The sequence below is a fragment of the Tachypleus tridentatus genome, chromosome 13 (assembly GCF_004210375.1).
Source record: "Tachypleus tridentatus isolate NWPU-2018 chromosome 13, ASM421037v1, whole genome shotgun sequence".
In the NCBI taxonomy this organism is placed as follows: domain Eukaryota; kingdom Metazoa; phylum Arthropoda; class Merostomata; order Xiphosura; family Limulidae; genus Tachypleus; species Tachypleus tridentatus.
This window is the reverse complement of record NC_134837.1, coordinates 188,469,591-188,495,812: the sequence shown is the minus strand read 5'-3', so window position 1 is coordinate 188,495,812 and position 26,222 is coordinate 188,469,591. Positions and strand designations below refer to the sequence as shown.

Sequence of the window (26,222 nt, the reverse complement as noted above, 5' to 3'; positions counted from 1 at the left end):
ACAGGAATTTTACTATGTAGCAAAATCAGGAAACGACACTATCAGAATAAAAGTAGTTCAAACTCTTAACGTGAGAACAGTGGAGTTGATAACTTTTAATTATTGAAAATTTGTTTATATGTGAACATGAAAACCTTAGCATAATTTTACACAGTTGATTATAACAGTATTGCTTTATGGGTTTTTTCAGGTCCTTGAAGTTTAAGTATGAAAAAGAAATTAACATTAGAGGTATAAAAACCTACCGCTTTACGATTCCTGCTGAGTTCTATGCTGATCCAACTATCAATCCAGACAACCAGTGCTTCTGCTCAAATAACCAAAGCTGCTTAAATAGTGGAGTTATTGAATTAACAACGTGTAAGAGAGGTAATGTTTTCTTTCTTTAACTTGGCTGTGTTTAAACTAGAACACTTTCACAAGTTTATTTGAATTTTTAACAGCTAATACCTGCTGTACAGTGTTATTGGTAATTTAAAGAAACACAGTTTAGTTTCTCTCCCATTCAGTTTCTTCATCTTTAAAAGGAAGCTGATAAATATTTAATAAACTATAATAAATAGTTAGTGTTTTCCATCATTACTACACAAGTTAGTAGTAATAAAACGTATTGAATTAAATAGAAACAACTTATTTTCTGTTACTACACTGAAAACCTGAATAGTTCTTTTGAAAGTAAATTAATAAAATACATTAAATTACAACTAGAATATATAGTCATATTATTTTACATGTCAACATATCTTTTAATACATTATTTTAATTGTGGTATCAGCTGTATTCTTAAACATTGTTCATTATTACTTTCTTTTGAATGTAAGGTAGCATTTCAATTGAAATAAGATATGCTTCATACACAATGTCAGTAATATTATTATAGATATGTTGAAATTATTAAAATAGGTAAGAAAAACTAATTTGTAGGGCCAATGCTTATCCTGGATATGAAATTAGTAGTTATGGCTGTAGATAGATAGAGGGCGCCATGCATCTATCGAATTTATGGAGGGAGGGGGATGATGTCATCAAAGACGATTATATTGTAGTTCCACAATGTTTCACTATCATGGAAAGGGTTGAAATTTTAGGTGGATACCAGACAGGCAGCTTTGACGTATTAGTTCTAAGATGATAGAGAACGTGTTTCTAGGATGTCATGACAGGCAACCATGAAGTAATAGTTTCTCGAAGTGGGGCCAGCATGAACTTGATCAACATGAGTATATTTAATCAAATTGGTTCAGACCATTAACTTATTAGTTAATTAAATTTCTTGACCATTTATACTTAAATCATCTTAAAAATGATGCTTAACACTAATTCATTAGTTCATTATACTTAAATATTCTTAAAAGGACAATATCATGAAAAAATTAAAACTTACTATTTGACTATTTAATTATAAATCAAGTGATTATTTTAAAGATCTTTAGCAATTACTTAGTATGAAGACAAAATGTTTCATTTCACATGTAATATTTTATAGTTTTATCTCATGGTTTTACAAAAGTCGATGGTGTTCTACATATACATTGTTTTTCAATCATACAATGCAAAACAAGTACCTGAACCATCTTATACCTATACTATTCATGATGACCATTACATCACTCTATCAACTAACAAGAGTAATTTGAATATTTATATTCAACAGCTCAAACACTGGAAAAGGAACACTACATCCAACCAGGGAAGGTATCACTTTCTCTTCAATAAAATGGGAAGAATTTAAACAGTAAATCTATAACATTAGTGTTGCTGTGCAAACCAAAGTTGTACAAGAGTTTGTTATAGAAGGACGGAAATGTTTAATTCATGTTAGATGTGTTAATATTATCCTCTCTATTTTCTTTGCAAATTGAGTGGCTTATCATAGTATTGATATCTTATCTGATAAAATTTTCTTTGTTTTACCAAATTCAGAATGGAAGACTATAGTTGCACAGATTTTTAATATCAATACTTACTTAAAAACTATAGTTTGTAATGAAAAATAACTGAATAAATAGGTTAAACGAAATTTTACTAACATATATGCAAAACCAGTGTACCATATTTTAAAATTATTGGGTCTGACTTTTTTGTAGTTTAGTTTTAGTAAAGTTAACTGGAATGAAGACGTTATTGTGTTTTTTGGTGTAGGGAAGTCACTTGTGTCTATAGAGATGGTTGTGGCATAACGTTCCTAGTTTGGTGAAGTGGTTTGTTTCAAAAATGTTGTGGTGGGGAGTGACAAATGTGTTGGCAAAATGCTAGATGAAAATATCAACTTTCTGGTGGTGTTTGTGTTCCCATAAATAATGTATCCAAGTTAGTTGTTTTCTCTGCATGTGTTTTTGAAGATTTCTGGAGGAGTGATAGGTTTGGTTTTAGTTTGTTGAAACAAAAACAGCTCCATCTCTCTGTCTGTTGTAGCTTAACAAGTTTTTTGATTTTGCTCTTACAAGAGTTGATCTGGAATTTAAGAGAGAGATTCCTAGCTGTAAAAGTATGTTCTGTATAGTTGATGTTGTTTGAAAATTAGCTTGTGAATATCATTGTTAATTCATAGAAGTTTAGTGATATCTTGAAGGTATTTTTCAGTATTTGTTGATACTTTCAGTAATTGCTGAGCTTAGATTTTGTGTGTAGGTGTCAAGATCATTTTTGTTTCCTATGAAGGATCTGAAACTTGGAGGTTTTGGTACTAATGTTGAATTGAAAGAATCCCAGCTAGCATTGTTAAAGTCAAGACAGTGTCATCAGGGGAGCTGTTGATTGAGTGGTGAGGTTAACCTTAGGTTAAAGAAAATCAAATATTGATCTTAACCTATGTTTTTGTGTACCTTGAAGTTGTTGGATTGAAAGTACTTTAGCAAAATCTATGGTACTTTATGAACCGTTGTAATGAGGGGGGATGGAGACATTGTTATTGAAATCAAAAAGTTTATGATTGGTCAATGATTTATCTGCAAGAGCTGTTAAGGGGAAAAAAAGATGTCAAAAGTGGTGTACAGAGGACTATAAATGGTTAAGAGTGTAATGCAAGGTGAGGTTGGGTTATTTTACATTACATGTGCTAATGTGTGGTTGATGTAATATATGTTAACATGCAGATTGTATTTATGTTGTAATGCTATAGCTTTTGTACCTTGAGATCTGTGTTTTGAAATCAATTGTTATTTCTGTAATTTCAATTCAGTGTTTCTGTTAAGGATAGTTTCATTAATGGTTACGATATTAAAGCTAATTTTATAAACTAATTTGCACAGTTCAACTTTTTGTAAAAGAAGTCCTTGTAATAGAGGGAAAGGATAATTAGACTTACCTTTGAATTTGGTCTTGGTACTCTTTTGTGATCATTTCTCTGAGGATATGTGGGATAAGTCAATGAAGTTTCAGGTATTGGATTGTGCAGTTGTAGACTCTTATCAGAAAGAGTATTGAGTCATTAATTTTTCCTGTGCTGATAATGATGTCTGTCACAAATGCCATGAGGTCCATGGGTCATAGGAGGTTGTATTTGGCTATAACTGGAAATGTGGATTGTTTTTCTATGTTGGCGTAGATTCATTTGTGGTGCCCAAACAGGTTACCATGGAACCTGAAGTTGTGTGCATTCTGCTTGGAGAAAGTCTGCCACTGAAGAAGTGGAGGTAAGTCCAGCTAGTATGGATCTGGATTTTATGGCAATTACTGTTTTAGAATTTGGGGAATCTTTGGTAAAAACAGAAAGTATGACAATCCTAGGTTGTTGCACAAGGCATCTTCACATTTATTAGAACAGTCGGTGATGAGATTAGCTTTGGAATATTGGATTTTGGCTGCTCAGAAGAATCTGGTGTGGTTGAATGGTTGACAGTTGAAGCATTGTAGTATGGAAACTCTTGAGCTGACCAATTCTTTCATTCAGTTTCATGAAACACGGGATAATTTTATCTTTGATAACTTGGTTAGCTTCATATAGAATAAGGTGGATCAAGAGTGTACGTTATCCTATCTTAGTTGATTTTATTCTGGCAAAAATGGTGATTTTATAGCCTTGTGGGAGAAGTTCATTTTTTGATTTCTTGTATCAATTGGATTATCTCTTATATCGACAGTCTTTTCTGGTGAATTTTCAGCTGGGATATGGACATTAATTAAAGCATCATTGAAGGTATTGTTGACCACCATTTTATAAGGGTGGTGTTGTTACATTTGATTATGATATCACCCCTCAGTAACCTGCAGATGTTTACAAAGTTCATTAATAGGAAAAGACAGTGGAGTTCATCTGCAAACTGCAGCTAATGAATGTTTATGTAAATCCTTTCTACTGCAGTAACAGATGGCTGAATGGTTTCATTGCTGTTATTCGATTTTTTTTTTTTTCCATTTGATGAGTCTTGTGTATTAGATGATTTGGCTGGATGAGATGTCATAGGTTTGGTCTGAGAGAATTTTGAGGTAATAGTTAATACACTGGAACTAGGTGTCGAGTTAAAGGTCTCTCCATTGGAAGAATTTTGGGAGATTAATATCATATCATTGTATGTCTTTTCCAGGAGTGTAACTCTATTTTCTGTTTAGAGTGGTTTGCCTTGGGAGAGAGTGCTTGATTGTGACCTTTCTTACCTAAGAAATTAGGTAAGGATACTTCTTTGGAGTAGTCCTGAAAAGGAGTAATTGAGTAAAATACTACTATCGTAATGGTCCTAAAAGAATAAAAGTCATAACAGTTTGATTTCTCTAACTCAAATCCCAAAAGAAGAAAATATCAGTGTGTGTCATCAAGTCAAATTTCTTGGTAGATAATTTGTTCTAAAATCACCAGGGGTATACTTTAAAACTTCAGGAGACAATTGAAGGCACTCAGAAATGAATGTTCCTCTATCTATATGGAAATATATGACCTTAACTTAGGACATGGCTTTATTCAGTTATTAAGTCTCATCTTTTTTTTATTTATATGGTGATATGTGTTCTTCAAGTACAACATGGCCTTATTCAACTATTAAGTCTATTCATTTCTTGATTTACCTTATTACTGATATTTTGCATCTTATGTTTATTTATGAGGTTATCTCATAAGTAATGTTCGAAAATTTAATACAGAAAGTGCATCATCATTTCTGTCTTTGTAGAAGACTTTAATGATGAAAATGTGTAGTAGGATGTGTGTAAAGATGTTCAGATAACTAAAAGAAACTAACCTAACTCCATTTTTTTCAGATCATTAATCATATAAACCCTTGTGAGAATGATGTCTGAGGAGCACATCAGGCATATAATGCTGTATTAGTTTAAAAAAGGCAATAGTGCAGCAGAAACTACACAAAACAGTCAAGGTATTTATGGTGCAAAGTCTTTCAATGAAAGAAAATATCAAAAGTGTTTTCAGAAGTTCAGATCAGGTGACTACAGTTCAAGTGATGCACCACATTCAGGTCATCCTGTTGAGTTTAATGATGACTTGTTGCTAGCTGCACTTGATGAAGATTGTACTGCAACAGTTGAAGAACTAGCACAGAAGCTTAATTCAACCCATTCAACAGTTAACTGTCATCTGCAACAGCTTAGAAAGGTGTCTAAACTTTGAAAATGCATCCCCCATTATTTGATAGAAGCCAACCTTAAAGCAAGAGTGGACATTTGTACTTCTCTGCACTCTCATGAACATAACTCACCTTTTTTGGACAGATTAGTGACTGGAGATAAAAAATTGATATTTTATAAAAATGTTAAGTGCTGCAGATGATGGCTCAGTGCAGGTAAACTGGCTGAAGCACAGTGATGTCGAGAAAAATATATATGTAGAAAAGCCTGACGATGACCGAAGAAGGTCATTCTTTGCTCCTTTACGTAAAATATTTTCTCAACCCAAACAAGCTGTTTCTACATATATATTTTTGACTGAAGCAAGCCCAGAATGGACCACCACTCTTTGCATCTTGTGATTACTTATATGGTGATATATGTCATTAACGTAGAACGTGGCTTTATTCAGTTATTAAGTCTAGTCTTTTCTTGATATACCATATCAGTCTATTTTTTGTATTTGCTAAGGGAATCAAACCACTGATTTTATCATTGTAACTCCAAAGACTTACCACTGTTTCACTGGGGAACATTACATAGATGTCTTTTTTTTGTTGAGGTTACATTTGGCTTATGTGATAAAAACATTATCTCCAGTTAAGTGTGTTTGTTGTTAAAGTTACAATTGACTTGTGTAATAAAAAGTTTTGTCTGATCCATCAAAGCCAAGAGTTGGAGGTTTGTAAAAAACAAAAAACTGTAGGTTCTCCATTCTTCCATGAGCATAGTATTTAAGTTACAATGTCGGACCTTTGGTTGTACCATAACATTATTTTGTTGTTTGAAAGTAGACTACAAATATTGTATTTTGGTCAGGCTTTAGAAACTATTATAAGTTTATCTACTCACAGTGTTGAGTACAGTAAAGTTTAGCTCAGACTAAACTAAAATACTATTTTGAACTTGCATTTCATTGTCTTGCAGTACACTTTTATTACATATTTTTGAAGAAAATCGATAAATATTACACCTTTGTTAGGTACGTTTTCATGTATTTGATTATGTATAATGTTAATGTTTTTCTCTATAGGTGCACCAGTAGTTGCTTCTGCTCCTCATTTTTATCAAGGCTCAAAACAATACCTACAAAATGTGATTGGACTAAAACCTGACAAGACACGACATCAATCCTTCCTGGATGTTGAACCAGTAAGTAAGAACTTTTCAATACTTAAGAAAATATAGCTTTTAACATTTCCTGAATATTAAAACACTTTTAAAAAAAAAGGTTTTCATTGAAAACTAATAATACATCAAATCTACATGTATGCTAAACTAAAAACTGAGCAAGGTTGTTTAGACCAGAAAAAATAAACAAATACTGATGAAAAGTTTTAGAATCTAGAGACAAACACAGAATTAGATCTTCATGAATGTTAAACAAGTTCTGATGAGAAGTTTCAGAAAACAGAGACAAACACAGGATTAGATCTTCATGAGTGTTAAACAAGTTCTGATGAGAGGTTTTAGAAACTAGAAAAAAATAACATCACATCCTCTTTGATGTTATATCAGTACTTATGGAAAGTTTTAGAAACTAGAGAAATGTGCAACATCAGATCTTTCTGTATGTTAAAAGAGTGAGCAATGTGATATTGTTGTAGCACTTATCTGTTGAAGATAATTCGATATCAAGTCCATATAATAATAGCAAATTACTTTTATTTCCTTTAAAAGTTCTACAATCATAAACATTTGCACATTGCAATAAGTATGCTATAGGCTTATGTTACAAATGACATTTACTAAGGTAAAACAAATCACCTTACTTCTACAGTGAAACTATGATAGCTAACACACTGTCTGATTCATCTTTCTATCTTGAAAATAGCTCTAAACTGTCTAACTGAACTTATTAAAGTATGAAGAACATCATATTTATAATCTACTTTTGATTATAGAAGGAAAAACTTGAGTTAATATCCTTTGATCATTGTACACCCTCTAGTCCTCTAACAAATTACAACTCTAAAACATCATGTTTATAATAAACACTTGTTCTACATATTTTTGGGACTTACTTTGTCTTAAAATCATGTATCTCATAGCTAATATCGAAATTAAATAAACAACATTACAAATATAGCTTATAGAATTGACCCTTTATGCATTGAGAAGTTGCTTGACATGCTAGAGTGTTTAAATCTAATGCATGAATAATTATTGCTATTAACTCTCGATATGAGAATCTCACTTCTACATGGTACAACAATCACTATCCCTGCTTCCACTAGATATTCAACCTGCAGTGTAGTAGTTGCTAAATGGTGCACAGAGATTTTTTAAACATAAATTGTGAAGATATATGAAGCTGGTACAGCCTCACGTCTACATCTCTGCATGAAGTCAGTTCCCAAGATGCATTTTTTCTCATCATCAGTTCTTCACAAATCATGAGGCACTGAGTAGTGATGTACAGTAAGGGCAACTTCCTTTTTTTTGGAACTTTATGTCCAACTGTTTTTCACATTAATCCCTCCTGTTTTTATGTCTTAAGACATTTTCCCATCTTTTGTTAACAAATCAGGACAAGCATCTGAAGCTTTAGAATCAGTTTCAATCAACATACTGCAAGATATATCATCAGTAAGCCCATGGACAATTTTTCTCTTATTTTCTTATTCATGGTAAATGGTATATTTCAAGCTAATCTCAGCCTCATAGATTCAATTAATTACTGTTTTCTTAATATCTGATAAGCTCATTCTTACTCCTTAGATGCAGCCAGAATTATCCTGTACAATATTTTATGGTATATGATGTTTAGGTTGAAACTTTTGATCTGATATAAAAAGAGGTGGGGTTTAATATATGCTTAATATTTCATTTTTCAAGTATTCTATTCTATCATTGATATTCTTTCTTACATCATTGATGTCTTCTTTTTTTTATATAACTTTTGACTTGGATTATTTTGTCACTAAAGCCTCTGTAATTTTTTATTTTTGTTATTGCATCCTTTCTATACTTCTTCAATCTCACTGTTGTAATTTCTCTTTACCTTTCCAATATTAATTATTTTAATTCTTTCCTAGGTAGTACATCTCTCTTTTTCATTCTAGTCTTTCTTCTTTCACTTTTTCTGTAAATTTTTTGGGGGTTTCTTTTAATTTTCTATTTCACTTTAATTGGTCATCTTTAAATTGTTGGTTTCATTCCTCTAAATTTTAGATCTTATTAATTTCATCATCTGAAGAATTATTATCAGTACTTCATCTTAACAGTTGATGTGCAACTTCAAGTGTTTAAAAGTTAGTTCTTTTGTTGGGAAGTTTCTTTAAATTACTTTGTAAAAATAATACAATGACCAGTCCATATTAAAATAACAGTTTACTTTTTATTTTTTGTAAATGCTTCTACAAACTTGTACACTTACACACTGCTGTAAATCTGCATTACCAATGACATTAACTAAAGTTAAACAAATTAATTTATTTCCATAAAGAAACCAAGAGAACTAAGACACTCAGTGACTCATCTCATTATCTTGAAAATAACTATACTCACTCTGTCTAACATAACCACATTTCAAGAAATGTTTTATTTTTAATCTGTGTTTGAGTTCACTAGAAAACAAAATGAATTCACACCCTACAAGCGTTTTAGGTTAAAGATTACCACATTAAAAATACAGCTTACAGCAGAATGGCCAGTATCAAGTAGTTTTCAGTAAGTGTTTGTTCTTAAAGATGTGAACAAATCGATAAGGCATGAGTTATTTTTATGTTGATCCACATGTATTTATCTTCCACATTTATGATTGTTAACTTGCTGTCTTAATGTATTATTTTCAGATGACTGGTTTGGTTCTAAATGCTCGTAAAAGAATTCAACTGAATATAGATGTGAAAAGAACTCCTGAGCTAGAGTATGTTCGCTTCCTTATCATTTTATTTCTCTATGTATTTTATAAAAGTGTATTTACAATGTAGAAAGAAAACGTCCAGTGAAACCTCATCAAAAGAACATAAACTTTCCATAACTGACTATTTTAGCCTAACAAGATATAAGTATTTATTTTTCAAAGCTAATGATGATCTTGGAATTTTCATTTATTTGTTTTTCTCACTTTTTATATAAGGAAAATTGTAGTTACTGATGTTTCTTTCATTTTACAGGAGTCTTCGTAATATCAGCGATGTTCTCATTCCTCTAGCTTGGCTAAGTGAAGTAAGTTATTTTTTCTACCTGCTTTTGTAATACTAATTTTTAAATAATTATAGAAGGAGTTGCTGATGATCAGAAAATATTATTAATATTCAAATCTAAATGGAAACTTAATGTTTAGGCTTATCTTTTAGAAAATATTAACCTCAGATTAATGAGCATTGTAAAAACAAGTTGGTAATTTTAAACATATTAATGAACTACAGTCCTAACAAAAGTGTGTTGATGTAATGTTTAGATTACAGACATTGAATTGTCAGCTGTTCTTAACACATTAACCATTAAACACCATAAAGTACTGTAATTCACATTTAATATGATAAAACTGTTGTATAAAATTGAAATTTGCACTTATCTTTTAAGCTTTGGTATGAGTCTTAAATTCACACTAGTGTTTTTAGTGTTTAATATGATAAAAGTGATTTTTAAATTTTAAAATTCATGCTGTTCTTTACACTTCTGTTACAATAAAACTGATAATTTTACAGTTCATAAAATTTTGTAAGCTATATTTTTAAAGTTTTATATGTTAGCTAGATAAGGCTGCTAATTATAATGCTGTAATAATTGAGAGACTTTTCAAAAACCAAGAAACAAAGATAAAATAATAAAACAAGTAAGCAGTTACTTAATTAATGTACCAGTTAGTTCCGTGACTTAGACTTCAATGAAGCATTCATTTGAGTAATAAAAGAAATTAAGAGGAATTGATGAGTGCTTGTGTGTATTCAGTTTTTATATTGTAACAGGTTCATCAGATGGCTATCAAGGAAATTCTGTTGAAAGTGAAAACATTATTTATTAGCCCAAGCACACTGCTGTATACAAGTGAAAGTAGTCTGTAGTAAATGTTATAGAATGTGGTAGAAAGAGATAGAAAAATTAAAAGATTTTAAAGAAATTTATAGTAAATTCAAAAATGATCATGAGATAAGGGAAGAGATAAAAGAGAGAGGTATAATATATAGAGAAGAATGTATCATGTAATGGCCCAGCATGGTCAGGTGGTTTGGGAACTCAATTTGTAATCTGAACACCACAGGTTTGAACCCTTTTGACACCAAATATGCTTACCTGTTCAGCTGTGGGGGTATTATAATGTGATGGTCAATCCCACTATCTGTTGGTAAAAGAGAAGCCCAATTGTTGGCAGTGGATAGTGATAACCAGCTGCCTTCCCTCTAGTCTTACAGATAACCCTTGTGTAGCTTTGGGCAAAATTCAAAAACAAACAAACTTATCACATAAATACATTTGATTGAAGACAAAATTAGAAGTTTTCTCAATTCTATTACACACATGAAATGACAGATTTGTCTGAATGTAACATGTTTTTTATGTTTACCATTTGAGGTTATGTGAATTATGTTGAAACAAACAACATGTGAGTCTTTGAGGAAACTCTTCAGTTTGGGATGAAATTTGATACACTAATAATAGTACCATCTACAAGTTACAGGATCATAAGATCCCTTAGTACTCACACAGAGACTCCCCCTTAACATAATCTAGAAAAATTGAAAGAATTAGGCTGACAGCTAATTACAGAGATTAGAGAAAATAACACAAAAGACAACATATTTTTAAAGTGTAACCTTAAAGGATGCATTATCTATAACTATAAATAAAAGCCTTAATAGAATAATAACTCCTCCCAAAGGATTTTAGAAACAGAAAACTGCCAAAATTGTATAAAATATGGCTGTTACAGTTATTATAAAGCAAATAAGACTACTATAAGGATATGTCTCAGAGCTTCAAAGAACTAGTGAGACAGTAAAGAGACAAGAACTAGCTGGATTTATGGGGCAGAACGCAGCTGAAAATGTTCCATCTACACCCAATGAGATAATAAGTTCATTATTTCGAGAAAGTTGTCTACAAAGCAATAGAAAAGCTTGCAGCTAATTGACTGATAACCCAGAAACTGTGAAATTTAATTTGTCAATGAAAGATGTGAAAGTTCCTCCATGTATTAAAAAAGAGGAAAAAAGAAGAGGGAGTGATACAAACAGCAAGTGAATATTAAGTAGCAAGAAGAAAGTTAAAAGATTTCCTTATTGTAGGAAACTTCTCTGCACATCATGTTGTTTTGTTAACTAACATTAAGGAAGAGTGCAACTTGGAAAACTGATTTTATAAAAAGAAATGGAAAAGAGGTTAGGCTAGTTTCAAACAGCTTCACAATACATATCAGGAAATCTTATATGCTACTTGGATATCATTACACCACCAAAGGTTGAATTTTTGATGACAACAAAGGTGGCAGCCATAGTTCCACCAAGAAGTGGAATATTTTCATCAGAAGATATTACCAATAAATCTTCATCTACTGACTGAAGTGCAGTGGAACAAACACTCCAACTTGTTTTATGGAATTAGTACTTGGAAGAACTCTTCTTCTGTAAAGAATAAAGATGTCATATGTCACTTTACTCAAGAAAGATGTAAATCAGTTTATGATAAAACAAAAAATCACTGATGTCTTGCTCACAAACTGGATTTTATCTTGCTGACATAATATGGCTGAACAATACTCATCACAAGGAAAGGCAAACTTCAAAGTTAAATAGTTTTTGGAAAGTTCATACTCTGTATTGAAAACAATGAATAATGTAAATCATCAGCAGAAGGAAAGATGATCCATATAAAATGCCAACCATTGTTGTAATCTTTAGAAATATCTTGGTGAGAAAATGGCCAATTGAGAAACTTCAAAAACCAACTTGTGAGTATAAAGTCAACCCATTGAGAAGACCAGAATTGTTTTCATGCTACTTTTAGAGAAAAGTAAAAATACAGCCAACATTATGTTTGCTTGATGACCTCTCTAAAAAGATGTCCCAGCAACAAGAACAGCTAGTGATGATAAACAACAATGCATACCATGAACCTCAGAAAAGAAAACTGTGAAAAACACTCGAGGAATGAACACCTAAACATCTCAATACAAAAAATAAAATCAACACGACACTAAATTTTCCAATTACAAAGTTTCTGTTTAATAGTTGCCTCTTCCAAGACCAATGATAATTATGCTGAATAGCAAGTTGCCCCTTATTGTCACTCCACATTCTGCCACTGGGGAAGTTCTACCTTGTTAAGTGGTCAGATAAATGGCAAACCTTGCTGCTGCTCTGGAAATAGTCCCAGCAGGAACTAAAAATTTTTCAGCAGGTTTAGATTCTGTTGATGGTATTTCCTGGGACTACCATACTAGCTTTTCTCCCACCAATGTGATTCAAAAGATAATCATGATGAATGAAATTTGGCTTGGATTGCTGAATCTATAACACCTACTTAACTTTGAAATGTGTCCTCTTTTAGAATGAGAACTTTTCAGCCATATCATATAACTCTGATAAACTTTCTTGGGTGAAGTCATTTAATTCTACACATTAATGAATCTTCTAACCACCACCAATTTTAGAATTTGGCTCCACTACATGTCAATCACTAGATGAGGAATTTATTGGTAATAACTCCTGGACTCTTTATTACACTTCTTGATGAGGCAGTAACTACCATGCTTATTTCTACTAAATTTTCAATTCTCTAATCCAGTAATTGGAGTTAGTACAATGGAACTTCATGGTTATTGGCTGTGTAACTAACCTATTCTTGTATTCATGTTTCCACATGAAATCATTTCCTGAGATGCACCCTTCCTAGATGTCAATCACCCACACATCCTGAAGTGTAGAGATGCTTCCTACATTAATAATAAATTCCACCTTCTCTTTTGCTGTAACCTGTGTCCACCAGCTGTTTGCTTCATTTTTCATTGCCTACTGGTTAGGGTGTTTGGCTCACTATCTACAGGTCATGACTATAAATCCCTGTCACCAAACATGTTCATTATTTAGGTATGGAGTGTCATAATATGAAGGTGTATCCAACAATTCATTGATAGAAGGGTATCCCAAAAGTGGGTAGTGGGTGATGTTTAGAGAAGGTTCGTGGACTTAATTGAGCAAAATATATAGACGACCAAGCAAGCAAAAGTCAAATGAAGAAAGGTGATGTTAAAGTCAGAAAAAATGAAGCTAGCAGGCATTTGAGTGATTAGCCACAATGGCTAATATTTTGAAGCGAGTTTTACAACTTAATAGTGATAAAGAGAATAATTTGTCTTGTCAAAGGGTGTTCTAAAAATGATATTCATTCTTTTTATCAGAGATTTTTCACAAAACATCATTTGTACTTTTGGACAACTGAATCATTCTCATTGAAATTGGGTAGTTTCATAAAATGTTGACATATACTGTCTGAAGATTTCTCTAGACCAATCACAATGTGAGTTTTATTGATCATTTTAGGATTCACAAGAAACAGACTACTAGCACATAAAAAATTAATAAACTGGATGTCATGTCATTTCTTGCTAGTATTTGTTTGTGCATACAATTTGACATTATTTTCTTTTCAGTATTATTTATTCATTTTTATAGCAAAAAGAGGTTGGGTAACATCTTAAAATGTTGATATATACTGGCTAAAGATTTCTCTAGACCAATCATAATGTGAGTCTTATCGATCATTTTAGGATTCATGAGAAACAAATGGTACATGAAAGGTTGACTGGATGTATTTGTTTGTGTGTACAATTTGACATTATTTTCTTTTCAGTATTATTTATTCATTTTTATGGTGACAAGAGGTTGTGTGAATTACCTAAATATATTCTGTTATATTTGTTGCAATCTTTTGTATATAAACAAGGCAAAGCATTACAGAATTTGTCAAAAAAATCATATTACATGTATTTTGGAATAGAACTTGAGGACCAAGAAAAATCATGGACTCTGCACAGAGTTTGTACCACTTGTATTGAAAAGTTAAGACAATGAACTAAAAGTAAAAAAAAAGTCTTTGCCTTTTGGAATCCCAGTAGTCAGGCATAAGCCTAGAAATCATGGAGATGACTACTATTCTTTTCGCTCATGACACCTGCAAGGCTACAACATTTGAAATAAAAAGGAAATTTTTTAACCGAACCTTCAGTCTGCTATAAGACCTGTTGCTCATTGGCCTGATGTACCTGCACCTACTCTTGATACAGCTTCATATGATTCTGAATGATGTCAGTAGAAATGATGATAAAGACTGTTTTCTACCTGAAACCTCTGGTAAACTGTAACTTTTCACACAAGTGAACTCAATTTGGTGAGAGATTCAAACATTCCAAAAGATTCTTTACAGATTTGGGTGGCAAGACTTTCTCCAGGGACATAATCTTACTGATACAGAAATCATGAGAAATAGTTTGTACTGTACTTTCCCCAAGAAGGTTCACTAGTTTATTTAAACAATATTGCTGAATTGATGGCAATGCTAGTAGATGCACTCTATTGATCAAGTGATTAGTGGTTATTCACTGATTCCTCCAAAAGAAGTCTATAAGGTTTTCTCCTTTACAATGGTAACATATATGCATCTATTCCTATTGCTCATTTGGTTCAATTGAAAGAAACATATAAAATCTTGAACTTTTTAGTAATGTAAAATACAAAGAACATGGTTGACTACTTTGTGGAAACTAAAAAGCCCTTTATATGTTGTTCAGAAAACAATCTAACTATACAAAGTTTCTATGCTTTTGTTTTAATGGACAAAAAAACATCACTAGATAAAGAAGCAATAGCCACACAGAGTCAGCTTGATACCAAGATCAATAAATGCTGAATATGAAAATTTAATTGATATGAATAAAACCCTTTTTCCTCCACTTTCCATAAAACTAGGCTTAATGAAACAGTTTGTAAAGATCTTAGTCAAAGATGATGACTATTTCTAGTATCTATGTTAGCCATTCCCAGCTTTTTCAGGAGCAAAACTTAAATGAGGGATTTTTTGGGCGTCAGGCTAGGAAATTGACTTTGGATAAAAAATTCAAATGGACAGTATTGAAAGTTGAACATGAAGTATGGATTGTCTTTAAATATGTTGAGGACAAATATTTAGGAAGCAAGAAAGACCCAAATTACCAAAGTATTGTTAATAACATGCTTGATAAATGTAAAGAGTTGGGTTGTAATATGAGCTTAAAAGTTCATTTCTTACACTCACATATTAACTTGTTTCTCTAAAAATCTCAATGCCATCAACAAAAAACAAGGGGAAAGGTTTCATGGCTGATTACTGTTGGTCATTGAAACAATTTGCTCCAGATGCAGTGCATAAAAGAAAGACCACAGCACATAGTTTTGATACTAAAAAATGTAGATTTCACACACACACACACACACACACACACACAATACAAAAGATAAATGAGGTACATATTTGTTTGGTATCAATGTTCTTCCTTTTTCTTCAATTTGTTTGTATTTTTAACAAACATAATAATAAAAAATGTTCATTATGGTAAATGAAATATTAATTTGATGTAAGAGTTTTTGTTTTCCTGACAATTTGTAAAAAGCCCTTATGTGATGGAAAAAAATATATATTATTTTTGAAATTTGTGCAACTGAGTTCTGGAAAATTCATTATTAAAATGGACACAACTTTTTGAAGTTTACATTTGTGTCACTTAAAGTTCAAGATACAATTGCTGTAATACAAGTACAGTATGAAATAAAATCAAGAAAGACAGTTCTTGTCAAATAGATTCTAGTGTAATTGAATCAGCCTGAGAAGGTTCTTGACAAGAAAGAGAATTATTTGGAACTTTATATACAACTGTGATATCCTTGAGACCAAAGAATTTTTGTACATACATTTGACTTGTTATGAATACATTATTTTAAAACAAATGAATTGTATGATATCCATTTATCGTTTGAACTTATCACTAACAAGTCAGAACCACCTACTGTAGAATAATTCTCATCCCTAATCTACTATGACAAGTAGGTTTGGAGCTTTGACTATTACAACCAGTCATAATTTATTTATATTGAGTATTACAATGGAATGTTGAGCACACAAGTCACTAACTCGAGGAAGTTTATTATTAAAACACAGAATATTACCCTGAGACTAAGATTCAAGCACTAATAACTAATACATTTAATATACTATATCAAGATATATCAATCTCAAAACTAGCAAACTGTTCAAGTGGAAATGGCAAATTTCCTCCCATTATACTTTCAGCAACATTCATTAAATTATTTAACACCACTAGCACATTATTTGATATTGAATCAGCTGTATTTTAACATTGTGTTCACTCGATCCTAACTACGTTATTCGATTGTTGGAAATATGGCAATAACTTAAGTAGTTGAGTCAAAAAACAATTTCTACTTTGAAACAAGTGAATCATTCTCATTGAAATTGGGTAGCGTATTAAAATTTTGACATATACTGGCTAAAGTTCGTGATGATTTTAGACATGTTTTTTTCTTTTAACTGAGACTTCAAACAACAGTTATAATGCCAAATCTTTTAGGTATTCTCATGCTCTTCTAAACAATGTACACAGCTCCCTGCTAGTAGGTCTGACACTTAAATGATCGTTTTCTTCAATCTTACCATAATTATGAGAACCAGAACCATTTAACCAATGGTTACAGATAAAGTCGGTAGATTGGCAACTATTTTACTTGTATCCTTACATAACATACACTTTTGATATATGCACTACATCAAAGTTCCGACTTATTCCTTTGTTTAGTAACTGTGTGCAACATAACATAAGCATTTTTGGTAGCTTTCTCACTGCTATAGAGACACCAACCTGTAGATAATTATTTAATTCCCAGTCTCTCTAATGAGGGTTTTCTAACTTTCTCATGACCTAAGTAGCGTCTTTTCTAGAATGTATAAACAAAGACGTTTCTCAGTATACTTCAATCACCGTTATATTTTTTTATGCCTTTGTGAGCGTGCATAACACCTTTCCTTACTATATATATTTTCTCATTATTTGAAATGCCCAGAAGTGCTGCAAATGCTTCACTACATACACAAAACTCACATCTCATAACTTTTAAATGGCTCCAGTTGTACTTTTTTTTGTAACTGATGGATTCCAGTTCCATCATCAATGAAATAGTTTTCTTTAAAAATTCATACAAATTCTCGTATTCTCATTTGTTATAGTTTATATAAATTGGTCGAATGACAAGAAATCCATCGTCCAAGTAGGATTATCTGGATAAGATAACGGAGCAAGTATTTCCAAATTTTCTCTAAGTCTGGCTAAAGTCTCCTCTTTCCTCCACATCCTGTTTTGGAACTTTACTCTTGACACTTCTCTCTGGCGTGACTCTCCAAATATGGTGGACGAAGCAGCTGCCAATATGTGATACTTGTTACATGTCTCAGCACCTGGTTTACATTATGTTATCAGTCTGCTTCTATATAAATGTAGAGAAAGATAGATGGTTTGTTTTCACTGTTTCACCTGTTCACTCTTAAAATCATTTCATTCTGAGACCTATACATCTCACGTGGTTCCTTTTCACCATAATTGGTTGGTTTCTCTATTTACCAATGTTGAACTAGCCATTTAAAACCTGCAATTGGATTTGGTAATGTCTTGGCTGGAGAGATGCTTTACTAACAGGTGATACGGCTTATTGGTAGTAGGTGTAGACTAAATTAGTTCTATATCCTGTAGGCGATAGTCCTTACGATTCAATTCTATATTTGTTTTTTAATTATAACGCCCCCACGGCTGAAAATGCGAGCATGTTTGGTCTGATAAGGATTCGAAGCCCCGACCCTCAGATTACGAGTCCAGCACCTTAACCACCTAGTCATGCTAGCCCTTCAACTTTTTATGCACTGGTCTTAACATCATGGAGCAAACTCACATTAATCTTATAAACCTCTAAAAGAGTAGATCACCACTGACACAGGAAAAGAAAACTCATGATAGAAGAAAACATCTGAAAAATTATTATGAATTGCCCCATGATGTTATCAATAATTCGTAGCTCTGTCTATCTAACAAATAAATTATATTATCAATATATAATAGCGATAAGTGTTGCTCACGTATCATAAGTCACTGCCACCTTCATCCCCCAACTGCTTACATTGCTAGAAACTGGCTTTCAATACTAGATAGCACATTCTATAGCTTTATACTTAACAATGAACAAATATTAGTCACGGATTTTCTGTTAAACAGCTGATTTACAAAATCAAACTTACAAGTTAGCCTGGTTGTGCAAATGTCTATTGAACAGATAAAATGATTCTATCATTACACTGACTGGACTTTGTATTATTATCAATAGGCAATCCAAAAGAACCTGCCAAACAATAACATACTTCATCACAGTAGGTTTTATTTTTGGTATAGTAAAAGTAATGTCTGCTTTTTAAAATTCACACTAAGTCTTCTCAACTTTCATAAACTTGAAGATTAACACTTTATCTTATAGTTGTTCCATGTTCTAAAGATCATCGCTGATTCACTTTTTATAATAATTTCCAGTTTCATTTCAATTTTAGCTGTTTTACATTATTTGCTTACAAGAATTATCTGACAAGTATTTCTATGCATAAGTGATATACATTTCTGCATGTTTTTTGTTACAGTCGACACTACTCAACTTGACAAAATTATTTTTAATCTATGTTTTTGTAACTTTAGGAAATAGTTTTGATTTTTGTGCAAGGTTACACAAAAGATATCTGCACTAGCCTTCCCTAATTTAGCAGTGTAAGACTAGAAAGAAAGCAGCTGGTCAACACCACCTACTGCCAACTCTTAGGCTAGTTTTTTTTTACCAACTAATGGTGGGATTCACCATCACATTGTAACACCCCCAAGGGTGAAAGGGCGAGCATGTTGGATGTGATAGGGATCCTAGCCTGCGACCCTCATATTATGTGTCAAGTGCCCTAACTTAAGGAGAAGTAAATTTATTTTTTCCGTAATCTTTCTTTACACCAAGTAATATGTGGAGAGACTACATTTACAATTGATGTTAAATCTTTTTAACAACAGTATTGGGACTAATTTACAATCATTCCATAAACTTGTACAAATCTGCGTGATAACATTCTTTTATCTCAATTACCTATCAAATAAATTAAATTTCTGCTTCAGAGAACATCATGTCCATAATCTACATTCAAAAATGGCCCCCTAAGGACCCAGTAAAAAGTCTAATAAAAGTTTTTAACCCTAGAAAGTGGATCTCAATACCCTTGGTGTGCACACCACAAATAGTTCATTTAGTGTCTTTGTGATTAACAATAAACATTCAAAAGAAAAAAATTTGATATGAGATTAAGACTTTTTTGTAATATTTCCTTTAGCTAACAAATAAATGACAACATTTCATATATGTAACAATAATGTTTTTCCGATGAAGGTAAATTAATTCTACCTCAAATCAGTATAACGATTATGAATTATCTTACTTCTTATTTTAATATTTCTACAACTTTAGCACTTGTAGACTCATAAATTGTGGTAGGCCAACGTCACGAATGATGAAATCAGCCTACTTCACAATGCAATAGCTAACACACTGACTTGTTCACTTTCCATCTTTAAAATGTTACTTTGTCTACTTCAAAACTATGACTAAAGCTAGTGAGCCTATTAATGTTCTATGAATAAAAAGTTCTTAGCACGTCAAACAGCTGCTGGGAAGGCTATTAACAAATTGACTTTCAAGTAAATGTTCTATAACTACAGTTCTCAGCACATCTAATAACTGATAGTGAACATGTTAACCTAAACAAACGTTTACTCTAAAGCTATTTATTTAGAAGATTAATAAGTTGTATGGAAGATTATTAATTTGTATAGAAGATTACTAATTTGTATATAATATTATTAATTTGTATGGAAGATTATTAATTTCTTCATATATCTTTTCCACAGTCTGCAACATTAGATGAAGAAAATGCAAATTTATTTAAACACCAAGTTCAATCTCCAATCAAAGTCGGTGTAAATAGTACATTAGTGACGACCATTGTGGGGGCGCTGTGGACACTAATTGCGGGAGCTGTGATCTTCTACTTCAAGAAGGTATTTTGTTTTCACAATCTAAATGTGTAATAATGTTCTTAGTAACTCTGTAAAGATTTTTATGAAACTTGAAAATGGTTTTAAAAGTACAATTTTCTGTTTTCAGGAACATAGCAATCTGTGTAGTCAATATTTTTAAACATATTCCTCAGTACATAGTAGTTTTGAGAATCTAAACGGAGACAACGTTTTGCCTGCTAGAAGGCTTTCTTTGGTATAAAAGTCGAAAAGTGGACTCTTTCTTTCAACAGCCACTTACAGTCCATTAAGGTCCCCTAACTTAATATGTTTACACTGCCTAAAATACAGGAATCGAGGCGATTTTTCCTTCCTTTATTTTAGACCTATCAAGTAACATTGTTTAGAGAATATAACCACTGAAAATGGTGGAATATGATTTAAAAATCACATTATTTAGTGAGTTTCTCTTCATTAAGGTTAAATTTTTTATTAAGTTGAGCCATTTGATTGCTATCAGCGTACAAATTAGTTAGAGAATGTAGTTTCCATAATGAAACTGTAAAGCATGATCAGTGGTACTAGTGTCAGAGTAGTTGATCAGTAAGAGATTGTACTGATCATAATTAAACTGTAACATGGTAAGTTTGACTAGTTTCAGAACACTGATCAGTTAGAGATTGTACTGATCATAATTAAACTACAAATCATGATCAGTAGGACTAGTGTCAAAACACTGATTAGTAAGAGATTGTACTGATCATAATTAAACTGTAACATTTTCAGTGGGACTAGTGTTAAAATACTGATCAGTAAATAAACTAAGTCATGATGAGTTTCTGTAGTATCTGTAAGTGATAAATGGTGTTGCTTGGAACTATGGATTAAAAAGATTTTTGAACAAGTGGGAGATTAGAAATGTTGATTACAAATTTTGTAATTAGCGTCAGTATACTAAAAGTGAAAATGTGGTCTGACTGGAACAATGAACAAAAACTTTAAGTAGAATTGATAGTTACTGTGTTTAATATAAATGTGCAATTTCAAGGAAATAGTATAGAAGTAAAGTTAGATATCATATTGTGAAAAAATAGACTAAATAGGATTGATAAATTGTCAAGTGAGTCACTTTGTTGAAAATAAATGTACAATACCAAAGAAATAATACAGAAGCATAGTTAAATATCATATTGTGAAGAAAAAGATTTTAAATAGTATTCATATATTGTCAAGTGAGTCACTGTATTGAATATAAGTGTACAGTACCTAAGAAATAGTACAGAAATTTAGTTTGTTATCATATTGTGAAAAAGAAAACTAAGTAGGACTGACATATTGTGAAGTGAGTCATTGTGTTGAATATATATATACAATAGCCACAAAATAGTTCACAAGTAATGTTAGATATATTGTCAAATGAGTCACTGTGTTGAATGTAAATGTACAATACCAAAGAAATAGTACAGAAGTAAAATTAGATATCATATTTTGACAAACCAAAAAGACTATCTGGTTTTAATAGATTGATAACTGAAAGAATGTGTTAAATAAAAATGTAAATTCAGTGAGGTGTGACTAGTGTCAGCATAATGATAAGGTATCACTCCCAATATAGAAATGGCCCAAGCCATTAATAACACTATGTAACAAAATTTTTACTTTTTCATGTTCCTGGGCAGAAAGTGTTATTTCCCAATTGCTTATGCCTAAAGTAAATGGAAAATCATATATTTCTCTTCAAACTTGGCTTTTGTGACCTGGGTAATGAAATTTTCAAATTTATCCATTTTCTAGAACATTCCAGGAAGATTCAGTGGTGAGTAACTGATAGAAAGTTTTCTCGAACTTACAATCATTTTCAAAAACTTTCTAGAATGTTGTAGAACTTAAGAAAATTTTAAAGAACCTTTTATAATTTTCTAGAACTTTTCATAGTAATATATATATATACAGGGGCTCACCACTCACCATTTCAGTGTAGTTCTAGCTGCCTAAGTGAACACACAGATCTATCTGATTTTGTCAGAGGTGGCATCAAGAAGCTACAAACATTCTCCAGACACATTCTGCTATGTATGTGGTTAATTTATCAAGACAAGAGCAAAAAAGTACTCTGTGACAGTATCTGCTAAAATGTGTGAAGCCTACAGCCATATTTTCATCATGCCTGTCAGGGATCAAGACAAACCCTGGGCACCTCATTTTACCTGCGAGCACTGCAAAAAAACTCTAGAAGGTAAGACGGACAATTTTTGCTTGCTTGAATAGTAAGATTTTATATTATACAAATTTTAGACCTTTTAAAATTTAAATATTTTTTTTATATTTCCAATAGTATAGAAAATATATCACAAAAAATTTTGCATGAACCTCTTACATATTAGTTGTGGATGCAATAAATTTATTCTTCATAATAACAATTTTATTTTGCTCTTTGGCAGGATGGTACAGAGAGAAAAAGAGAGCCATGAAGTTTGTCATTCCAGTAGTTTGGCATGAATCCACTGATCACTCAAGCAATTGCTACTTCTGCATCTTGGACCTTCTGTCATCCATCCTCCCAGTGCTACACTCCCCTGAGCTCCCTGTATCCACTCTGTCAGAGAGTAGGCAGCCATCCTCAGAAGAGAGCAACAAATCAGAAGAGGAGGTAGATGTTGAAGATCCAGATTATAATTTCAGAGGTACAGCTGGTGAGAGAAACCTATACTACCCTAACCAAAGAGACCTCAATGACTTGATCAGAGATCTTGGTTTAACAAAATCGAATGCCAAGCTTTTGACATCTGGGCTCAAAGATTTGGATTTGTTGGATGAAAGTGTCCAAGTCACAAGTCGGAGGAAGCATCACAGACATTTTTCAAGCTTCGTCACTTGTCAAGATGGGCACTGCTTTTGCCACAATGTATCTGGTTTATGAGAGACTGTATTTGGGGGCTGATACATGAAAGTGATTTACATTACAGTCGCAAATCTCAAAAACTGCTCACATCTAAACATTTTTGTATAACTTTAGTATAAATACATGTAAATTTTGATTCATATGTTTTATTCAGACCTTATGTTAATGAAAATGTGCACATTTACCTGTTTTTACATAGAAAATAGATTAATTTCTTACTTTCATTATCTAGGTCACAAAAGCAAAGTTTGATGGGAATAATGACCATTTTCTGTACTTTTACAACATAAGCAATTAAGAAAGAACACATACTATCAAGGGACAAAATGTGCATTATAGTGTAATTGGACTTTGATGACTGTGTAAGTTTTAAACCTTGAGATCTGATTGCTACAACCATAAGTATAAAATGGATGATTTTGTTGTTTCCTTTAATCACCCTGTTATTGTGATTTACCTTATAATGTTAGCTGTAGTAGCAATGCTTTTTTTGGGTAATTATGTTGTTACTGTATCCTAAAAAATGTATTTAAAAAATTAATACTATTGTAAGAATGTTCATTTTCTATATCATAGATCAAGTCCACTACTGTTATTGTGACCAAAGATCATTTGTGCATGCCGACGAAGAAACATCAAGAAATGCAAACTGGAATTACTAACAAAACATTTGAATTCAGCGTGTGACGTCAAAATGTGTTTAACAGTTTTGTTTCGATGAATCTCTTCCTCTATTATTGTCAGAGTTTAAACATGTTAAATAAATGTGATGTAATTCAGAAAAATATCTCAGTAACATTTTAGTTATGGTGTGTTTTGTACATATTGTTTATTTATGTAATTTAACTTACTCATTCTTTATAAGTAGCAGTTGTTTCTACCATTCCATTTGAAACGTATTTTACCTAATATTAAATACCATTTTTCATTGCTTGACAACACTTCGAGCACGTGGAGTACATTCATGTATAATGATAAAAAGATGTTTCATTAAAGTACAAATATGATGTGATCTAGTGTTGCCTGTTTTAGAAGAGGTAACATAAAATGTGATGTTCTAACCCAAGAGTTTCAGAAAATAGCCTACTCATTTCCAGGTTGCCCAAAAGAACAGTTTCCTTGAAGGTATTTTAAAAGATATCCCAGATGTTTGAATGTAGAAGGTTGTTATTTCATTCGGTGTTGAAGCCCAACAATAAAGACATTTCCTGTAAATATTTTCCAGGTATATGTAGAATTATTAGCTAATCTGGTGGACATCTTAAATACAACAGTTTTCGAAAATATCAGCATGTTACATAAATTTTGGTTACAACTTTTTGAATGATAATTTTGTTAATCGTAAGAGTTGTATCGAAAGAAAATAACAGTAGAGCTAAGTAAAATAGACAGATGCCATAATAAAGAAATCAAAAGTGAAAATCATGAATATCTAAGTTCTGAAATATCAAAATTCAGTTTTGTAATTTGACTTGTTATTCACTGCAACATATAAGTAAAACAAAATTATGTATAAATTACAAGTGACTGTGTTACTCAAATACTGTAACATAGTCAGTTGTCACTACAAGAGTCTCTCTGAAAGGATCTCTTCTGTAATCTGGATCAGTACACCATCTTAAATAATAGAGGTTTTGAAACTTCTATGACTTCGTTGGGTCGAAAGCCAAAGTACTTAAGCCAGCTTAGAGATTTAAATTGGATTTATATATATATATACACATATATATTTCAAAAATAACAGTGGACCCTAGATGGGGTCTAAGATTTCTATACCTCAGTTGAGGCATTCTGATGACCTTGTCCTGAATTTGCCAGATACATAAATATTTGAAGGTGCAAAAAGTTGGTAATAATGGAAAAAATTCAAAATGGTGGAACGTTATTTCTGTGTTTCTATAACTCACTGGCAAGCATTTTAAAAATAATCATTTCCATATATTTCATATTTAGTTACAAATAACACAATTTTGACTTATCAAAAAAAGCTGATTGTTTTAATGGTTTGATAATGTTTGTATGAAACAAATACCAGTAATCAATAATATTTTTCATAATATATAAAACTTCCTTGTATAGATATCACATTTGTTACTCTCACATTTCCATTCCTGAGCTATCCTGGTAAGAAAATAACCCTTGCAAACACATGCCAACTTATTTAATTTTAGTAAGGTTGTCTCCTATCTTATGACGTTTTACATTTACAGAATATCGTTTGATGGAAAGCATGATATAGTCATTAGCATAGGATGAATATCATTGGAGAACATTCACAGGACAAGAACCATATCCACAGCTGAGATGTGATGTGTACAGTGTTTTCCTGAAGAACTTTTTTTTTTCAAAACAACGCTGCAACTAACACTCGTAGATATGAAACACAGATGGGTATCATAAAGTACAAATACAGAGTTAACCAGGCAGAGGAAGATATCACATAATGATATAAATTACAAAAGAGATAGTTAACCAAGTACATGGAGGTATCATATCATGATATAAATTACAACAGAGATAGTTAACCAAGTGCATGCAGGTATCATATCATGATATAAATTACAACAGAGATAGTTAACCAAGTACATGGAGGTATCATATCATGATATAAATTACAACAGAGATAGTTAACCAAGTACATGCAGGTATCATATCAGAGATAGTTAACGAAGTACATGCAGGTAT

General features: G+C 31.9%; 2 protein-coding genes across 2 annotated transcripts in view; both read left to right on the top strand.

The window, feature by feature from the left end:
- The window catches only part of LOC143236413 (platelet glycoprotein 4-like), a 47,580-nt gene extending 23,250 nt beyond the window's left edge, over positions 1 to 24,330 (top strand). The window contains exons 9-14 of the mRNA XM_076474675.1: positions 191 to 369; positions 6,590 to 6,708; positions 9,354 to 9,427; positions 9,678 to 9,729; positions 20,528 to 20,677; positions 24,114 to 24,330. Coding sequence (XP_076330790.1) covers positions 191 to 369; positions 6,590 to 6,708; positions 9,354 to 9,427; positions 9,678 to 9,729; positions 20,528 to 20,677; positions 24,114 to 24,224 — 685 coding nt within the window. The 3' untranslated portion in view covers positions 24,225 to 24,330. The remainder of the gene's footprint in view (positions 1 to 190; positions 370 to 6,589; positions 6,709 to 9,353; positions 9,428 to 9,677; positions 9,730 to 20,527; positions 20,678 to 24,113) is intronic.
- LOC143240821 (uncharacterized) lies at positions 22,628 to 24,107 on the top strand. Its single transcript, XM_076483956.1, has 2 exons — positions 22,628 to 22,871; positions 23,077 to 24,107. Exons 1-2 carry the CDS (start codon positions 22,769 to 22,771, stop codon positions 23,553 to 23,555), a joined length of 582 nt encoding a protein of 193 aa, XP_076340071.1. The 5' UTR covers positions 22,628 to 22,768; the 3' UTR covers positions 23,556 to 24,107.
- Positions 24,331 to 26,222: the final 1,892 nt, after the last annotated feature.

What these genes read in the sequence shown, in the direction of transcription:
- LOC143240821 (XM_076483956.1), top strand. Translation starts at nt 22,769, where the DNA reads ATGTGTGAAGCCTACAGCCATATTTTCATCATGCCTGTCAGGGATCAA. An exon ending in CTGCAAAAAAACTCTAGAAG is followed by an intron (nt 22,872 to 23,076) that starts GTAAGACGGACA and finishes GCTCTTTGGCAG; the next exon opens with GATGGTACAGAGAGAAAAAG.